The sequence below is a fragment of the Podarcis filfolensis genome, assembly GCF_964270895.1.
Source record: "Podarcis filfolensis genome assembly, chromosome: 4".
Lineage (NCBI taxonomy): Eukaryota > Metazoa > Chordata > Lepidosauria > Squamata > Lacertidae > Podarcis > Podarcis filfolensis.
The window spans coordinates 44,710,403-44,731,019 of NC_139607.1; the positions used below are offsets into that span (position 1 = coordinate 44,710,403).

Genomic DNA, 20,617 nt, shown 5'->3' on the forward strand with positions numbered 1-20,617 from the left:
ATTTAAAAAGCATTTCATCATAAGAAATCTGCTTTCTTGTAAATGCTTCCTGGCTCTAGTATTAAGCAATAAACTTGTGGGGTGTTTAATAAGAGTAAGGAGGCTGGTTCAGAAGTATCACAGAGCCCAAATGTATTCAGTACCACCAAAAAGCCCTTATCAGTACAGGCACCAGTCTAATCACACACCACCGTCAACTGTGCTACAGCTGAATTGCTGACAAGCTAATACACAACTGGACTGGCACACCAGGAAAGATTCAGACATTGTCATCAAAATGTAGATTGCCAAATGTGTGAGTATGTTTGATATGACCCCAACTTCTCCTCAACAAAAAACTGGAAATGGGTTCCTAATTAAGAAATGAAATGAGATGACATACTTGCACTAGCAGTTTCCCAGAGTAATCTTGCAAAAGCCGCTTGACGGAAACCCAGTCTTAGGCCACAATGCTAAATTCAGGTACTCAGAAGTGTCTTGAATCCTCTTGTTGCAAGCATACCCTTCCTTCAGACCAATAGATCATCACTGTAAATGCTCAGCCTATGCTAGATGTGTTTGGGCGTCAGTTATTTCCAAGCAAATGTGTTTAGGATTGTGACCTCAATTTTTATGTCTAAATCCTATGACAATCTGTACATTTTGAAATGTTCAGAAAAACAAAACATGTTTTGAAAAAGACTGCAACTGTGTTTTCATTGATGGGGTGCAATTTCAGAACAATTATGATTTTCTAGCTTTTATCCCAAATAATTTTAGAAAACAAATTTGTTATAGATGTTTTTAACAGCTTCCCTTAATCTTGTTGCGAGCAGAATTCTTTTCAGGAATGGCTGTGGCAACAGTTGCATAATGCTGGCAAGCGGCATTTCTAGCTTCAGAAATAGCTCCAAAATGATCATGCTCATAGCTAAGGAAATGTCTCTGCGGCAGATGTCACAGAATTATCTGTTCCGATGGAATATGCATGCTACAAACATCAATAACAGAGGGTCAGTTCATATAAGATTTCCTTTTTTCCATAGGCAACAAAACAGCCTGGATCAAGATATAACCACAGTTTCCCATGGTGATAGCACATTGTACTGACCCTTAGTTGCTCCATTTCACCCTTTCATACATGAGAAAGTTTTAAACTTCTGTTTGTGGTTTGGAACACATAGCTATGCCCAAATATGGAAAAATGTAAGCTACAAGTCATCTTTGGGATACAACATTATGCGCCACCATCTGATATATGTTGGCAGAGCAAAGAGATGCTTCATTGCAGAGTCTGTTTTGCAGAGCATTTAAAGTTCCTTGTCACCACATCTTTTTCAGCCCTTTCACTTCATGTGTTTTATGAATATAACAGTACATATCATCTTAATATGTCAAAATTAAGATTAAAAGACATGAGAAGTTGATTATAAAAACATAAAGATCCAAATTGATCTCATTATGTTTGACTTCCCTCCAAAGGCCAAGCAACATTAATTCAGAAAGTCAATAAAACATAGAAGCTTTCATTATTACTTGACTGCTAAAAATGCTAAAATGTGCATAAGAATTAATGAGACAAAATTCTCAATACGTTCTTTGTCAATGTACAAATTCAGACAAAGGCAGAAAATTTCAGTACGTTGAATGCAAAGTTGGAGAAACACATTCTATAGTTTTCTAACACACAGGACTACATATTTCAGTGTTACAGTAGAACTGTATAATTTCAGCAAAGCTCTTCCTTTGTCCCAGAGAGAGCCTATATGGGGCCCTCCAAAGTGTTGTTGGACTACACTACAACAAAGCATCTGGAGGAGGAGGCAAGGGCAAAGGGTGAAGAAAGAGCTGTGAGTGGAGGGGACCTTTCCCCATCCTTTGCACCGCCTGGGAAACTAAAAAAACCCTGTTGTACCTGGAACTGGGACTGGAGAGTGCAGCTGAATGGAAGACAGCTGTGGGCAGCCTGAGGAAGTACCATCCACCTTGGGCCCATCCATTAAAACCAAGTCTAGAGTGAGAGACGAGGGTGATGTCTGCTGTTTCCAGGAACTCTTCTGATAGCAAGACTTTTGGGGCTGAGCTAAGAGTTTGTTGGACCCTGGGGTGGGAACCCGGAAGGTGAGAGGGAGGGTGTGTCAGAAGGAAAATGAATTGATAGTGATTTCTATATATCAGTAACTTTGTATTAATGCAATATTTTGATATGTAACTGTATTTTTGTAATATTTTGTTGAAGTTATCTCTTGTACACTGCTTGGAGATAGTTTTGATATATTAAAAGGTATAGAAATTAAATAATCAATCAATCAACTCCCATTATTCCTGGCTGATGGAAATGCTAGTCTAACAACAACTCGAGGGCAGTGGGCACCACATTGGCTACCCCAAAGTAAAAACTACAAAATTTACAGGAACAATACAAACTACAATACAATCCTATACATATCTATTCAGAAGTGCCATTCAATGGAGCTTACTCCCAGGAAAGTATATGACTGCTATCTAGTGTGTTTTCTATTCTTTTTTCATACGTGCATGAATCAAAGTTTCTAAAGCAATTCTTCTTCCCCTAAAACTTCAGACTCCTCAGCTATAATATTACAAAGGGAAATGCATATCTATTCAACTTTCTCTTCTGGCCACTCCAAACATACAATTCAAAAACAGCTTGTGCTTAGGTAACGACAGTTCTTTGAAAAGCACCAGGCTGTGGCACAATGCCAATTTACAATATGCCCTGTAACTTACTAGTGTGAAGCCAATTATTATTTTTCTTCAAGAACCTTCACTCACTGGAGAATATGTTGCCTATTAATTCTGAACCATCTTCCACTGTGTATCAGAACAGTATGTATATTTCAAGGCAACAATGGTTTGAAAGAATAACCAGTGTTGCTTTCTGGTACATTTTCATCTGTATTACATTAAAAATAGCCTTGCTGCGACTGAACCCATCTGAACAGAAATCATACATTCGCACTTCATAGTCCCAACATGCCAGTGGTACTGCTTTGCTAAATAATTCCTCCTGTTGAAGCAATGCCCTAAAAACCTCTGACCTATGTATTGCATGCCTTTAAGAAAAATAGATACTGAAATTGAAACCTGAAAATGAAAGCATGCAGTTTTTGCACAGTATTGTTGCTACATAATTTTTTCACACAAGGTATTTCATGTATTTCTCTTATTGAAAGAAACTGACTTTTTCTCCTTGCAAATACTGTTTTGCTCAATTACCTTTATAGAAACAGTGTATGAAGAGTTTAGTTCTGCTTCCATAACTTCAAGACACTTTCCCACTAAATGCTACTTAGCATCTAGTTCAATATTCTCAGCAGTTTAGTTTCAATTCAAGATCATAACAACTCCATCAACCTATCTAGAATGAATTCAGTCAATATTGGTTTTGAATATTTTAGACGTTTCATCTGAACTTTCCACAGTGACTAAAGCATCAATAGCAACAAACGAAATGACATTTCAATAGAGAGTAAGGTAAACAAAAACCAACATTTTGCAAGCAGTTCAGCACTGAAGTGCCTGCATCCACATAAAGAGTGCTAATGCTACATATTTTAAGCTATTTAGAGGTCTTGTGGGTATAAAAATATGTATTTTTAAAAAAGATTCTGAATAGCTCATTATTGAACTATCTTAATATTCCTTGCTTTAATATTACATCCATTTCAAATAGGATTAGCAAGTGTTTCAATATGAATAACACCATATCACTAATTAATCCCAGTTATCACTAAGCATTAGTGGGTTTTTGATGGGTGGCAATAAGGGTTATGTTCTACTTGGGCTGCCAAGACATTGATTTATTTGGTACTCATTGCACTATAAATCATATAAGTAATCATTCACTATTAATGTCCCTGCACTATGTAATTCCACTTTAATCCAGTACTGATTAATATCTGAATAGCAAGGAAACATAATATTTTATTACAAATATGTGGAGCCTTTTTGTCAGAAGAATGGAGGAAAGGCAAACACAGGCAGCAATCCTGCACTGGGAAATATTATTAGGTGAAGTTTGCTATCAAGTGAATTATATCAGGTATATGAATTTAGATTTCTAAGATATGATGCAATAACCCCACTCCAGCAAATAAAGGAAGATATAAAGGACACAGAATGTTACTCAGCCAAAGGTCTGGTTACAGAGAAACATGTTTGACAGGTGCCTAAAGATATTTAATGAAGGTGCCAGTTGAGCCTCCCTGGGGAGAGCATTTAACAAACAGGCAGCCATCACAGAAAAGGCCCATTATTGTGTTGCCACCCTCTGGACCTCTTGTGGAGGAGGCACAAGAAGAAGGGCCTCAGAGGATGATCACAGGGTCAGGGTTGGTTCATATGGGGAGAGGCGATCCTTGAGGTATTGTGGTTCTGAGTCATTTAAGGCTTTATATCTCAAAGCCCAGAAACTAATTTGCAGCCAGTGTAGTTGGGCCAGGATTGGTGTCATATCTGAATCCAGGGAGGGTTTCTTGAGGAGTGGTTTTACCACTGCCTCCTTCAAGCGGACAGGAAGCACACACCCCCTCTTGTAGGGAGGCATTAATCACCTCCCTGGCCCACCCAGCTGTCCCTGCTAGTTTTTATCAGCCAAGAGGGGAAAGAGTTCAGAGTGCAAATGGTTGCCCTAACAGATACAAGCACCTTGTCCACATCCTCAAGCCTTACTAACTGAAACTCCTCCAACATAATAGGGCTCTGGACACCTCTTGAGATTCATCTGCTGCAGCAGCAGAGTCAAGAATCTGGTAGATGCAAGTAATTTTATCCTGCTGAGGAGAAAAGATGCTAAAAGTCTAAATCTCAACAGGAACTGATCCGACCATAAGAGACTATTGTCAGTATCACCCTTTTCCTGCCCAGTTGAGAAAACAAGGTCCAGAATGTCACCTGCCACATGTGTTGGGCCAGTTGACATGTTGGGACAGCCCCATGGTTGTCATGGCAGGCATGAAGTCCTGAGCCACCACAGAGCAAGTCGTCTCGGCATGGATGTTGAAGTCCCCCAAAACCAGCAGTCTGGGAGTCCTCAACACTACTTCTGAGATTAGCTCAGGCAGCGAGATTTGTCCTGATTGCCCAGTGCCAGGAACACACATTCAATATCCCCCGCCTCCCTGGACAGAGAACTGGGAGAGAAAGAGATGGAATCTCTATAGACGACAGCAACTCCCCCTCCCCAACCCTGAAGTCTGCCTTGATGCTGCACCAAGTACCCAGGTGGGCCTAGCTAGGTGAGACCAACTCCACCCTGCTCACCCACAAGGTCTCAGCGATAAAGACCATATTGGCCACCTCATCTATAATCCATGGGTGAGGGAGGTCTTACTCAGAGTCAACCAAGGGCTGGCTGATAGGACAACTGCAATTCCCTATGTTGGAGGAGGGGCTGGCAAATGGCACAGTCAATAACTGCCAGTGCTGTGTTCCCCTTACCCACACCTCCCCCCACCCTGAACCACTGTGACTGCCCCCACATAGTTGCACTCTTCCCTGGAACATTCTACGTCCCTTAATTTAGAAACAACAAAAACCTCAAATTAAAAAACTACTACTACTACTACTACTTTTATTATTTGTACCCGCCCATCTGACTGGCTTGCCCCAGCCTCCCTGGGCAGCTTCCAACACACACACACACACACACACACACACACACACACAAAAGAGATGAAGGTAGTATCAAAATCCAGAGAGGTGTAATAAATTAGGTATATTTAGCTTTGTAGTGATGGGTTTTTGAGTTCTCCTAACACAGCAGTTTCTCTTAATCGCATATTTAACACAGGCATTGGCTTTGTGGAATTCTGCACCCAGCCTCAGCTAGCTTTTAATTAATTTCAGAGTACACCAGTGTCTTTAGTGGATTGGTTTCAGGGTATTAGAGTGTTTTGTTTTCTTTAAAAATAATAAAGTATTTAATCAATATTGTGATTTTGGATTCACACATAAAATGGGGAAAAATCTACATGACAAATTAGCAAAGGAATTTAGCTCAGGCTAGGCAGTTTAGCTTACTCCATAGAGAACTGCTAACTAACAAATCCTCTTCTTTAAAAATCCACTCTAACAAGCAAGGAACAAACAGAACAATCCCCTAAAGTGAATTACTTTGGGACACTGCAAAATCTGTGTGGATTTTGCATTCCAGCTTAATATTTGTCCCCCCCCCAATATATATCACTTGATGACTATTTCTCCATGAAAGAAAAAAGTTTATTGCAACTGATCTCCTCAATATGGTATTATAGCTTCTGGGTTAAAGTCCTTTGTTTGGTTGATGTTTCTTCATGGGATTTAATTGTTAGGATACCTGGAAATCTCTCTTGAGTATTTTAATGGAGATACCCATCAGAGCTTGGAGAAGGCAACCTCAAAGCTAAGGGCAGGTATGTATAGAAGATGAAGTTTGCAATTTTGAAGAGACTGAGAAACAGAGCTGTGAACTGAATAAGGACAGAAAAAAAGGATTAAGGAGTTTCTCTCTGAGAGTCTGATGTGAGCTAGCAGGGCTGTCTTCCTATGCACTCTCACCCAAAGAAAACCAAACCCAAATGGAACATTTCGCTGCTCAGGGAAGTGGAAAGTGCGCAACATCATATTTTATTCTCAAAGTAAGATAATTTTCACAAAAATCCTAGAAATGTCTCACATTGAACTATCATAGCTGTCACCGTTCCCACCTAAAGCAGAGTACTGAACTAGACCTTAGGGAGAAGACAAACATATTTTAATGTGCATTAATATATGAGTCAAATAGCACATTTTAAGACTACTTTAACATGATATAAGCTTCTGGAAGTCTTAACCTTTTGCTTCCAGTGCATATGTAAAACCACTCAAAATATAGTAATGAGAAATCACTTTTGCATGGGAATTTAAGAGCAGTATTGTTTCTACTGCCCACACAGTTGCCTTATGGATAATCAAAATAATGGGCCAGTAGAACTGCTTTTATAACTTCCCAGACTGGAGCTAAACCTCAAGTCACCTGGGAAAATTACTGAAGTATAAATTATAGATTTACACAGCCACATGTAGTGAGATCTGAGGTAAAAACCTGAGACTGTGTGGAGATATGGATGCACAGCAGTGGGTATCATAGTCACTAGATGACAGCACTTCATTCTACTAATTTCAGTGTATTTCCTGTGCACAAAACCAAGCAGAAGAGTCTTCTTATTTTGCATTTTCACAACATTTTGCATAGGGAGTTTAAATATAAAGCAAAACATCCTCATCGAGATACACTGAACAGTAAGGTATTTTAATTGAACTAAGAATCTGGGCATGCAACTGACATCTCTATGGTAACTTGTAAAATGATTTCTCACCTTTCCATCATAGGCTACATCTTCAATTAAAAACACATCATTGAGATTATAATCACCCAGTATAACATCAGTAGCAGATAGTGTCATCAAGTTAAATTTGCAATGCATGTCTTTCTAAATTGCACTTCAGGTACTACTATCGGTTGTCTGTTCTGTGTAGACTAATTAGCCAGATTTTCCTCTCCATTTAATTAACAAAGATGCTGGCATGTGACTGGCTTTAATTCTAGCAAACTGATTTTCGTACGTATCTTCCCATAACACAAATAAAGATTTCACTTTCAAAGGATTTGACTTGCACTTTCATTTCAGTGCTACATTTTGAAGTTTGCATCTCATCTGTTTTCTGTGATACCACTGCAATAATATTGCCTTCAAGTTATCGCAATCATTCATTCTGGTAACAGCAAAAATTGAGAAAACAGAAGATACTACCAGAGGCATTCTTTTCTATTATTTATTTAAATTTCTCTATAATTTAATAAGAAATATTTCAAAAGCAACATTTTTATCTTTTTATGTGACATTAATTTACAAATCATCAGAAACATACCATACTTAATAATGAAATATTTTACATATGTAAGCAAAATCCACATATAAAAACTACATTTACTTTTTTGTCAGGATTACCTTTACTTCAATTGTTTTTCATTGACAGTGAAAGTAGCATACTAATGAAATTGCAGGGGTGTGGGGGAAACCACTAAAAAAAAAACAATAAATGTTTTCAAAATAAAAAGCTGGTTAAATAAAACAAATAAGTACACACAAACCCGAGCACACAGGCACAATGCAAGTATGTGAAATTTTAACTCATGACTTCAGATGTCCTCATTAGAGTTTTCTATGACTGAACACAATTTTTACTACATCCCCCCATCCCCGCACCAGCAGAAACTAAGTCCTAGTGTGTGTGTGTGTGTGTGTGTGTGTGTGTGTGTGAGAGAGAGAGAGAGAGAGAGAGAGAGAGAGAGAGCGCACTTTCAGGGGCCATAGGAACTTGCTTGGGGAGGTGAATCTGGCCCTCAGGCTGGAAGCTAGCCACACCAGTGTCAGATATTCATTTCAACTGATTACATGGAAAAGAGAAATGTACTGAGAATAAAAATTTTAAGCTTAGAATTTACAAGCAGAATATACTTTCCACTAGCTGTGCATGTGGATGTAAGAGGAAAACAAGTTAATAGTGAGATTTTGTGGTGGTCAGAAGCAGGCCCAGGCAGCGTGGGCAGCTGGGTACACTTGCTCCAGGCCTTGGAGGGACCCCAGCAGGAACCAGCTATGTTTTTTGTTTCAGTTCATAACTTTATTCTAACAAAACTCAAGCCATGGGCCTCACACAAGCTCTGCATGGGCCTGATAAGAAGAAACAAAATGCAACAGGTCCATTTAAAATGATATAGAACCCCAGAAGTGAAAGGTAGTGAAAGTGAAAGCATGTGGAATGAAAGGCAGAAAGTTCGTGGTACTGAAGAACAATACCAATATACCTGAAGGCATAAATAAATTAGCCACTGAGAACAAAGTACTCTCTATCCTTAGAAAGCTAAAGGTAAGAGGTAAAGGACCCCTAGACGGTTAAGTCCAGTCAAAGGCAACTAGGTCAACAGAGGAACCAGAAGATGTGGTGTCATTAGAAATAATTAAAAGATTCAGGAGCCTACAGAATGGGATATATTTGTAGAGGTAAAGGAGGAAAAGAAAGATGGAAGTAATATGCAAAAGAACTGAACTGAGAAAAAAACCCCAAAACATTTCTTCAGTATTTCATGAAATACATTTTTGTGCAGCGGCTGAATAATTAATTCTAATAATTTATCTAATGCTATAGGCTACAATCCTGCAGCCACTTAATGGATAAGAAGCTCCAATGAATTTAATTATCCTTCCAAGTAACATACACGAGCTGTGACCCACTGAAAGCCTTTCTCTCATCCAGAGGACTACGATAGAAGGGCCTCTTGTTTGTTTACATTTAATAAAATACCATTAAAGTAGGTTAAATATAACATGGTCTTCTATCTAAGCTCCCAAATTGAAGTGGCTTTTACATTAGCAGGCCTAAGGTAATGACTGTTAAGCATTAGCTAAGGTGTATACATCCTGTCATTCAGCAGAGCATGCATCTTATAGCTGTACTTACGGAGAATACTGTTTTCTTATCCATAGTCCATAAAAAGCCTCAAAAGTGAAACTCTGCATAAAAACAGCCTCCTAAAATAGCCTTATAATATCTACTGAAGTGCTGCTCTGATTTCAAGGCTGCAACCCAGCAAATTCTGGATATAAATGGGCTCCTGTTTTATGCATGAAGATGCTATTCTGAGAATAAACCTTTCCTTAACATAAGGAAACCCCTTCAGCAGTACAATAGTCGCAAAGCATAGCAACAATTTCTGGAGCTATAATGACTCCTTAGCACTCACGGGAGTGTAAAAAGCATGGGGACATTTTCAAAACTTTTCATCAAATGCATATCCCTCTACCCAAATGTACCTGGAGGAACTGACTGCATTAACACATTTAAGGGAAGATACGAGAAACTTTTACCCTTTTAAATTTTTAAAAATTGCTCGGATTGTAAATTTAGGTGGACTAGGAAACTAGGAAACGTTTTATAAGGTACTTATCACATGTTCACCCATTTCAGCTGACTTCTATTCCTTTGAGAAAATTACAAATAGTGTGGTGATTCAAAATGCGGTGTCCCGAGGGACAAAAAGCACCCTATATTTCTAAGGAAATAGATAAAAAATATTAACCTATTGTTCTCCTGATCAAAATGTCCAAGGAGATAATGAGATTCAGAATGAAATCAAGGATCCAATAGATTCAAATTACATGAAAGGAGATTCAAGGAAGAACTTTCATAGAACCACGGAATGGTAGAATTGGAAGGGACCCCAAGGGTCATCTAGTCCTTGCAATGAAGGAATCTCAACTAAAACATCCATGAAAGGTGGCCACTCAACCTCTGCTTAAAAACCTCCAATGAAGGAGAGTCCACCACCTTCCGACGGAGTCCATTCCACTGTCAAGCAGCTCTTACCATCTTAGTAATCACAGCATCATTTTCTAAATGCTCGCAAACTGACCATTTACCATATTTTTTGCTCTATAGGACGCACTTTTCCCCCTCCAAAAACTAAGGGGAAATGTGTGTGCGTCCTATGGAGCGGATGCAGGCTCCTTGGCTTCAGCAATAGCAACGTGAAGCCTCTGAAGCGCAGAGGGAGTGCTCCCTCCGTGCTCCGGAGGCTTCGCGTTGCTTTCGCTGAAGCCTGGAGAGCGAGAGGGGTCGGTGTGTACCGACCCCTCTTGTTCTCCAGGCTTCAGGGATAGCCGCCTGAAGCCTTTGGAGCGCAGCGTGAGTTCCCGCTGCGCTCCGCAGGCTTCGGGTTCCTTTCGCTGAAGCCGGGAGAGCAAGACTCTCCTGGCTTCAGCAGCGCCCCTTCAGCCAAGTGGGAGGAGAAATGGAAGGGGCTCCATTTCTCCTGCCGCTTCGCTGAAGGGGCGCTGAGCAGAGGGGGAGAATAGTTTTTTCTTGTTCTCCCCCTCTAAAACAAGGTGCGTCCTATGGTCCGGTGCGTCCTATAGAGCGAAAAATAAAAATTATCTGTACACCTTCCCTGGTATTGACGTCAGACTGACCAGTCAGTAGTTACCTGGGTCTTCTTTTTCCCATTTTTGAAGATGAGGACAACATTTGTCCACCACCAGTCCGGGGGCGGAGGCAGTGGGGTGGGTGGCAGTGGCACTTCCTGTTTGGCCTGAAGCGGCAAAATGGGACCCATGACTTTCAGAGGCAGTATGCCTCCCTGTAATAGTTGCTGGATATCACAGGATGCAAAAGTGCTCTTGTGCTTGGGTTCTGCTTATGGGTTTCCCTACAAGCATCTGGCTGGCCACTGTGAGAACAGGATTGTCGGACCAGATGGGCCGTTAGAATAGTCCATCAAACTGTTCCTGTGTTATTATTTAGTGGGGGGGGGGGAGAGAGAGATTACTAGATATTTTGCTGAACTTTGTCTTCTGTATATTATTACTATTAAACCAAAACCCAGAAGTTTTCACTTTGGGGTAAAGCATCTACTTCAGAATCTGAAGCACTTTCAGGGTTTTGTCTCAAATAATGATAGTTGTCGCATGCAAGCTTACTTCTTAAGTTTTAGAGAGCTATCAACAGCTAATTAAATTGATCTACAGGTTTAATATATAATGTTTACACTGATAAAATAACAGGATAAATCTATGCCAATTTCAGAATTACATCTAATATCACAGATCTGGAAGGCAATGTCACATATAATTATTGCCACAAGCCCACAAGGGTAATTAACACAGCGGAGATTTCACATCACCACAAGTACTAAAGCAGAAAATAAAGTTCATTACTTCCATTCCTTTAATATGGGTATGTATCAGTTCAGGCCTCATAGGGAGTCCATGATGTATTTAAATTAGACAATCAAACATAAAATGTAATTACACAACTCCTCTGATTAACGGTTAGTTATTTTGTGTGTGTGTGTGTGTGTGCGCGCATGTGCATATATATATAGGAAATCTCCAGAAAGCACGGCAAAGATGTGAATCACTTCAACTTTTATGTTATTGTCAGCTCTGACAAATTATGCTTCCGTACACATGGTATTTAAGACTGCATTTATAATGCAAAGACAATATAATTACATCAATATGCCAACAAAATGTGCAATAATATCATACTCCCTCATCCCCATTGTACATTGTAAATGAACATTTGATATATTGGTGGTCAGTATTTCACACCGTGAGAAAATACACATCTATAGCCTGTAAATATCTATATTTATACCCACCAAAGAGTGTCTGCCTCAAGCATATATCTAAGGGCATTAACATTTAGTGACAGAAGGCCAGCTTTGGTTATATTTAGTGACAGAAGGCCAGCTTTGGTTATATTTAGTGACAGAAGGCCAGCTTTGGTTATATATCTGTGTCTCAACATTACTACATTTGTTTTGAGGGTTGCATTCAATGGTGGCTCTGTGCTAGCAGGAGTACTTCTGCTTGTGCAAGGCAGGGTACCTCATTTTTAATGATCCCTCCTATTCAACACATCCCCCTATGGCTCCCAAAAACTTTCCCTTGGGGTTGAGGGACCCTATGGAATGGTATGGAATATGGTATAGAAGGCAGGAGGGGGGGATTAGTGAAAATGAAGTGCCTTTCCTTATGCTGGAGAAAATATTTCTGTTAGCACAAAGTGAGCACTGGATACAACCATGAGTACATGTGGCTCTACATCAGGGAACATTAGTAGGAACAGAATTACACTGTTAATTCAACCCTATTCCTAGAGTAACATCAATTTTGGTACGTAAATGGCTTGCAGAACTGCATTTGCACCTCCATTATAATTTCTAAAGGGGAAATTTTAGATGTAGGTACAGTCCCCTCATGAGAAAGATGTGCGAGTTCCCTCTAGGGTTATAGTAGATGAATACATGTAGGGGAACAAGGTAATGGCCTGTCAGATCACACGTTGGCACCATAACAAAGCTAGCAACCAAATAACTATAAAAGGTAGGGTTTTTTATTATTAAATAAAGCCATAAAAATTAATTCAGCAACAAATTAACTCATGTGGTCTTTACACAGTAGAGTTCTTAGGTTTAGAGTTAATTATGCATTCCCAACTGGCATCTAATAACACTGTAAAAATATTTTACACTATAGTGCTGTGCTCTGTATACACATCTTGGCTTGGCAAATCAGACACACATAGGCAAATTATGATCAAAACCATGGACATTATGATGCATAATCATAACACAATGGAAATATAAGCTTGCTTGCAGTGCCACTTAAAATGTGGCAACTGAATATTTTATTAAAAGCTGGGTCTAAAAGAAACCCTGATATGAAGATGCCTTTGTTTTTTGTTTGCTTCTAGTGGGGGAAACAAATGTGTGCCCTAATTATCTATAACTAGTGAAAATTAAGACATTGTTTCAGTTTCATCTCATCGGCATGTACTAGACATAAGTCCTAATTTTCTCCAGTGACATAGAAAACTAAACTAGTTCAGCTAGGCAAACCAGAAACATCTAGACAGATTTTACATTACTGTAATAAGCACAAAAGATGTACAGCATGCTCATCTACGCCAAAGGTCTGTCAAGAATCTGTTTCAGTTATATGTGTGACATAGAAGCATCTGTTAGCAAATGTTATTTGCCTTCTTTCCCCTGCAAACAGTACTTGAATTCTCAATATTCTGTTTATTTAAACATCAGACACTCCCTTAAAGAAGATGTAAATAAAAAGCATGTTCATTGTTCTCTTTGTTATTAATAAAACACACCTTTATTGCCATTAACACAGAGAAACACAATTTAAAAGTGAGCACATCCCTTTTCCGTAAGCTGAAAGGGCTCATTCCTCATAGTATAAAGGAATTCTATAATTCAAATCACTTGACTTACCTGCCACTGCTTCATGAGCTCCCGAACCCCTTGGGTATCCTCTAGTATTCTCTCTTTGTGTGTGGCATTTTGCAGAACATTGGCAGTGGTTTCTGCTTCTGTAAGCCAGGCGAGGAACTTTTCCAGATCCAGGTAGAATTGTTGTAGCAGCCTTAGGGCTGCTTCTAATGCGGCCTCTCGCTCACTAACTCTGTGAAAGCACAAATATAGTCAAATGCAGCGTAGTGATAGGAATCAGGACAGGGATAGTTTGTAGAGAGAGGGAAGCAGAAAGAGAGTGTGAGCAATTTTCAATAAATCTGTAAATAACACCAGAATAAAATGAGGGGGGATAAAAATGTTTGTGTTGTCTGCTTTTCTATGTCTATCAGTTAATGTTCATTTCTACCTATAGTAGAAAGAGCAAGGTAAGGGAGGAGGGAGGGAAGAGGCTGAGAAGACAATTGGAATTGCTTCTATGGATATGAACACTGGTTGTACTTCATTTTTATTTTATTAAATTTATAAAAAGAGCTCCTTAATCAAAACTCTCCCCCTAAAATCTTCTCTATAAGATGATTGTCAGGTGCCACATAAAATATTTCTTGACCACTAATCAGGAACTATAATTTACCATAAATACTGGTATATCTAAGTTGCAAGGCTAGAGGTCCCATATATCACTTTGAATATATATTGTTTCTATCTGTCCTTGCAATCCTTGCTATCCCGGCTATTGGTTTTTGATAAGGATAGTCTCAACCTAAAGTAACACTGATTCCAATTGAAAAGTTAAGCACCTTCTGAAAATCCTTCAAGTTGATACTCACGGTATTTAAAAATGCATAATTTGGGCCCTATTAAATGAAGAAGCAATTAAAGACCTCAGCTTTTAGATAAATGAGCATTTCTGAGAGAACTCTTGTGGGGGTTTTTCTACCTTTGCTCAATCCCTAAATGTACTTTTCATGAAAGCAATTGTACTAGATTTGGCTTTAACACATGTACTTCTGTAACATATGTTTCTTATTCATGTATCATGTAGTCAAGAACTACATTCAAAAGCTAGATTTGTAAAGCAGACTGCCTGACACACCGTACATTAATGTGTGAAGGTCAATAATCATGCAAAACTGGCTGTGGCTTTATCACCCGCAGAACATATTAGGCCATTAACAACTCCTGTAGAGCTGAAGCAGCAAGGCTCAAGAAATGAGTGGTTTATTCATCATAAGGTGAATTTTTGCTGAACACAGTCTAACGCAGTACAGTTTCTGCTCTGAGAATGGATAACAGCATTATAAGTTGTTCTTATCCTGTTAACATTAAGCATGTGGAACACTTGCAGAGAACTATCAAACAGCCATTGTCCCCAAAATATACATTAACACCTTCAACTATATATATAAATGCTCTGAATTTTGAATGTACAAGAAGTCAAGCCACATTCAATGTACAATTGAAAAGAATATGAGTAGCACCTTGTTCCAATAATCACAAGGCAAGTATAAAAGGAAAGCAACAGAATTCAGCCTGAATCTCTTCCTCCATTCCCCAAGATGAAGCTCACCATTTGAATATGATTGCCAAGTTACTTTCCCAACCTACTTACATTGAGTACAGTATATCTTTATTAGCTGGCACTACATTAACAGTTTTTCCTTCTCCGGAGCAGGACTCTCAGCTATTAATTTATTTTCACTTCCTAAATGAAGACATTGTTGACATTTCTGCCTTTATTTTTCCTGAACATTTGGAATCTGGGTTTCAAGAGACTGGGGGGGAAATGCAGCACTATAAACTACTACTCTTACTCCTCCTTAAATTAATTAGTATAAATTTGAATTAGAGCTTAGTCTGGAAACTGTACCAGAGCAGCCTTAGAACATGTGATGTACAATAGTGCCAATGAACAGAATACCTTTCTCTTGCCACTAACTAACCCTAACTGGGCTAATGAATGGAACAAGTAGTATTTCAGAGAAAGCCACCCTGTAGGTCCTGGATTTCTACCTCCTACCTGGCAATCTAAAATTGTCTTCTCTAGGATCACAGACTGCATTTTCACATGTCATTAGTGTTGTGCAGCATTCACAACAACCACTGACTCCTCCCCAGCACAATTTAGATGGCATATGACATCTGCAACCTTTGCACCAGACAGTCAAGTCAACATGTAATTTGCATGTCCTTCATAAGCCCAGCGACATCGATGCAGTGGCGTAGCGTGGGTTGTCAGCACCCGGGGCAAGGCAAGTAATTTGCGCCCCCTTACCCGTGGATTTGCGCCCCCTAACCCTAACCCCCAGATGTTGTGCCCGGTGCTGCCGGCCCCCCTGCACCCCCCACGCTACGCCACTGCATCGATGTCACTAAATACAGAATCAACCACTACCAGTACCCCCAGCCCACCCCCAGGAGGATTATACTCAGTGCAAAAGGATATCCGCTTGCCTCGTCACACCCCAAAGAATGGCTCCATTTTAAAGGATCATTTCCCTCCTCCTCAGAGTGATGCTCTCCTCCAAGACTCTCACTTGTCTACATGTGATTACATGTTTTTCGAACTGCTGCTATTTCTAAACTATGCCGCAACCACAGTATGCTCAGAACTATTCTGGTAGTTTACAAAGGTTTACATGAAGGAGGCGGCTGGGTATACAAAGAAGGGGAGGCTGTACCAGACAAAGAGAACAGCATGACAGAAGGCATGACATTTTGAGAGGGGGGGTTATCTTTGGTTATCCTCCCTCAAAGCCTTGACACTTACAGTGCTTTTTTTCTTGGGGGGAGGGGGATACGAAGGGGTATGCATATCCCTAAACATTTTGTGAATCTTTGTACTTCTGTCCATTTACTGTATTTATTTTTCCCGATTTGAACTATAAAATGGTGATTTTCTTGAGTCAAAATGAGAGTACCTCTAAACATTTTTTAAAGAAAAAAGCACTGATTAAAGTCATTCATTTTTAAAAAAGGTATACATTTCACATTTAAATATTTCTTTTTCCAGTATTAACAGTTTCAACCTTGTAATATATTATGTATTTAGATATAATTTATGAAGACCATTGCTATCAAAATTTTTACATGATCCAAGATAAGAGGGGCTGTTTGGAGGTAGGAAATGCGAAAGTTTTCTCCACAGATAAAACAACTTGAAATAACAAGATATATTAACATCTTAGTAAGAATAATGCATTTTAATTAAGAAAACAAGTTTCAGACAAAGAGGCTTATGGGTTAATCCTTCTTTTCATTTTTCTTATTATGAACTTTAAGAAAATTAAAAAGGGATACAGTCTGTCACTGCAAAAGGAAGCTTCTTAATTAGTATAATATTAAAAGAAACACGATAGCTTCCTTAAATTGCAACAATGTAACAACAGATTTTGGCACATACCTGGCTAACTATTGAGGAACATTTTCTAAGTTTATGAATGGTGAGCACAAACATAATATCTGAATTATAGATGAAGAGTAATCAAATATTTTGCATACTCATAACAAAATTACATTCAGTATACTCACATACGTTGAAAAATGATATCACAATATGTAAGAAAAACAATCTTACACTAAATTAAAACAATACTGAGGTAAGAATGCAAGCTGAATAAGAATTTCAACTACTGTTGTTGCGAGACCTTGAAATGGATAGCAGTTTTGGGTGCCAGCCCTTTACATCTTGAATGACAAGAGCAATCCAATAATGTGAATAAAAAAGGATAGCAATATATCAGGACATATTTTATGGTCTGGAAGATCAGACAGTGCTTTGCATAAGTCTTATTTTCCCACCAGAAACAAAGTGGCTATTCTTTATTGAGATGTGGGGAACATTGCAGATACACAAAGATAAAATCTTTGTATCAGTTTTAAAAGCAGAAAATAAAAATAAATAGATGCCTAACTGATTAAAATAACCAAACCCCAAATCCTTGTCACTGACTTTGGACTGCTCCCATTGAATAATCAGTTGTTGTTTTTAAGAAAGAAGTTTACTTTGAGGTTAGCGTCACTGACAGTTAATTAAATCTTACAGAAATAGACACTGGAAAAAACTGCAGATGAGACGGGGGAAATAAGACAAAATTACACTCAGAGTAGAATCATTGAAATTAATTAATGTAAGTTACTTGTGTATGACTATTGGATAAATTTAAAAGGGTTTCCTAGACTGGAGGCATCCATTCCAGAAACCCAAAAGAAAAGTTTGCGGGTTCCAAGTGAAAATATAGACCTTTTTTGAAACACAAATGTGCATAGGGACAACCTCAAAAATAATGAGGCTGCAAAGAACCACATTCAAAGCAATGTTTTTTATACACTTCCAGATTAAGCGCGTGATTTCTATTCACCAATAAAAGATTTACAACAATCTTAACAATTGTAACCCAATGTCATCATCCTGAACCAATCAAAATCATTTGGCTCTTCAGATCAGCCTTCATCATAATATTATGTGATTACATATACCGTATTGGCCCAAATATAAGCCGCACCTTTAAAATTGATGGGTGGGTGGGGAGAAAAAAAGAAAAAATACCTGAATAAAAGCCGCTCCATTCCTTGCTGCTCCTGGCTGCATACTGGGGGTGGGGGGGTGGAGAGCCATGCTGTATTGCCGATGGCCTTTCCCCTTCCTTGCTCTCTCCCTTCCCAGCTTTGGGGGAGAGGACGGGGGGACTATGCATAGGGCTGGCGCCGCTTTGCCACACTCCTGGCACTATTTGCCCTGCGCAGCTGGCTGCATACCATAAGGTTGCAAATATAAGCCACACTTTAACTTTTCACGGCTGGAATTTGGAGGAAAAGTGAGGCTTATATTCAGGCCAATACGGTAATCATTTTTCAATGTCTTTCTTTATTAAGACTTGAACTACGGTAATTTTCCTTTTCATTAAATGTCTTCCAATATCCTCTTTCATCTGTCTACAAAACAATTCAGGATTAATCACAACTGCAATGCCTAGCTAATTCTCTTTTCATGCATACAATGACCACCATAGATTCTAATTGTTTATTCTTTTCAGTGTTCCAGAACAACCATTCACTACATACAGTACCTAAAAGCAGCTAGTTCCGTACTGTAAAAGGTAGGCAGGCATAGGGCTTTTCAGTTTAGCTAGGCTATAGGTTGAAACGAGAATGGAATCATATAACCTCAGCCCAAAATTGGAAGCAGGAGAAGATACCAACAAAAGAAGAATGGATAATTAAGATGATGGACTATGCTGAAATGGCAAAGATGACCGCGAAGATCAAAGATCAAGATGAGAAAAAGTTTGAGCAGGAATGGAAGAAATTTATAGACTATTTAAAAGACCACTGTAAATATATTAAAACGTTAGCAGGTTTGATATAACATTTATGTAATTAAATAATTGGGAATTACAATAAACAAGAGGGAAAACAAAGAGTTTGGAGTTAAAATGAGATGCAATAAATTATGTGGGGAAAGACTGGAATCCAGGGATGGGGCGGGGCGGGGGAGTCTATATTGTTTCTTTTTTGGAAAAGCACTGAATTTATGAATTATTGTGATTGTAAAATTGTAAAATAAAATATTTTTAAAAAGGAATCACATACCCTCTAACATTTCTTCGATAAAAATAGGGACTTCCTGTTCCATCATCATCATCATCATCATCATTTTATTATTTATACGTCATCCATCTGACTGGGTTACCACAGCCACTCTAGGTGGCTTCCAACATATATAACATAATAAAACATTAAACATTAAAAACTTCCCTATACAGGGCTGCCTTCAGATGTCTTCTAAAGGTTGTATTGTTAATTATTTCCTTGGCTCACATCTCCAGCATTTCTCTGATGAAAATAGGGATGTCCTAAGGAAGAGCAGGACATTCTGAGATCAAATCAGAAACCAGGATGGCTTCTGTAAATCCAGAAATGTCCCTGGAAAATAGGGGCACTTGGAGGGTCTGGCAGTCATCAAAATAATACAGCTTTATGAAATTATTATTTTCTCCATCGTGGCTAACATTGGATATCATCCGTTGCGTTGTAGCAACAGTGGAACAATCTGACTCTCTGTTTGCTAAGTAGGAACCATTTAGTGTTACAAAATATTTGGAAAATCCAAAGCCTGCCTTTGGAGGGGAGTAGCTCCTCATGGTGTCAGTCCTTTGGAGAAGGAATGCAGCAACCCCTACAGTTTGGAAGCAGTGTGTATACAGTACTCCTGAACCCAAGTGCTACAAAACTTCTGTAAAGCTGCTTGAACTCAGTAGCCAGCCCAGTTCCAAAGGGAAGGAGGGAGCCAGACAAAGGTATCTAGGTGGGGCAGAAGCATAATCAAGCTGAGGTCAATGCCAAAAAGGTGGTGTTTTATCAAAATGAACTATTAACAGAAGTAATAAGAGAAAGAGAAGTGGTGAATAAATCTCCCATCCCAATTCCCAGAACATGCCAAGTTCCAGAGCTTGAGACTAAGAGCTTCATTGGCAACATATAAACTGGAGGGCATATTTATATAAAAATTATTTAATGCAATGTGCATAAACATTAGCAATTCTAAGGTGTTTCATCTTCGGAGGAAGAAAACGCTGGCCTATTAAGAAGAGAGGGTTTGTATTCTTTGCTGCATCCAAAAGCACAACCCCTTTGAGATTTTATAGCAGTCAACAGTGCTGTCAAAATGTGTATATTAATTACTTGGTTAAAATTCATTTAAGATAAAATCCTGGCTACCAAAGGCACTTAAGTGTAAACTGATTATCAAAATAATTAGGTTTTAAAGGCACCTGCTTTCTTACTCTTAATTACTGCAGAAACAACTAAATTTAATAAGAGTGA

At 38.8% G+C, this 20,617-nt stretch overlaps 1 protein-coding gene across 20 annotated transcripts in view; it reads right to left on the bottom strand.

The window, feature by feature from the left end:
• Positions 1-20,617, bottom strand: part of DMD (dystrophin) — a 953,416-nt gene that overhangs the window by 200,532 nt on the left and 732,267 nt on the right. For all 20 annotated transcript variants that reach the window (XM_083612216.1, XM_083612211.1, XM_083612219.1 and 17 more), the window contains one exon: positions 13,814-14,003. In XM_083612216.1, the coding sequence (XP_083468342.1) occupies positions 13,814-14,003 (190 nt within the window). The remainder of the gene's footprint in view (positions 1-13,813; positions 14,004-20,617) is intronic.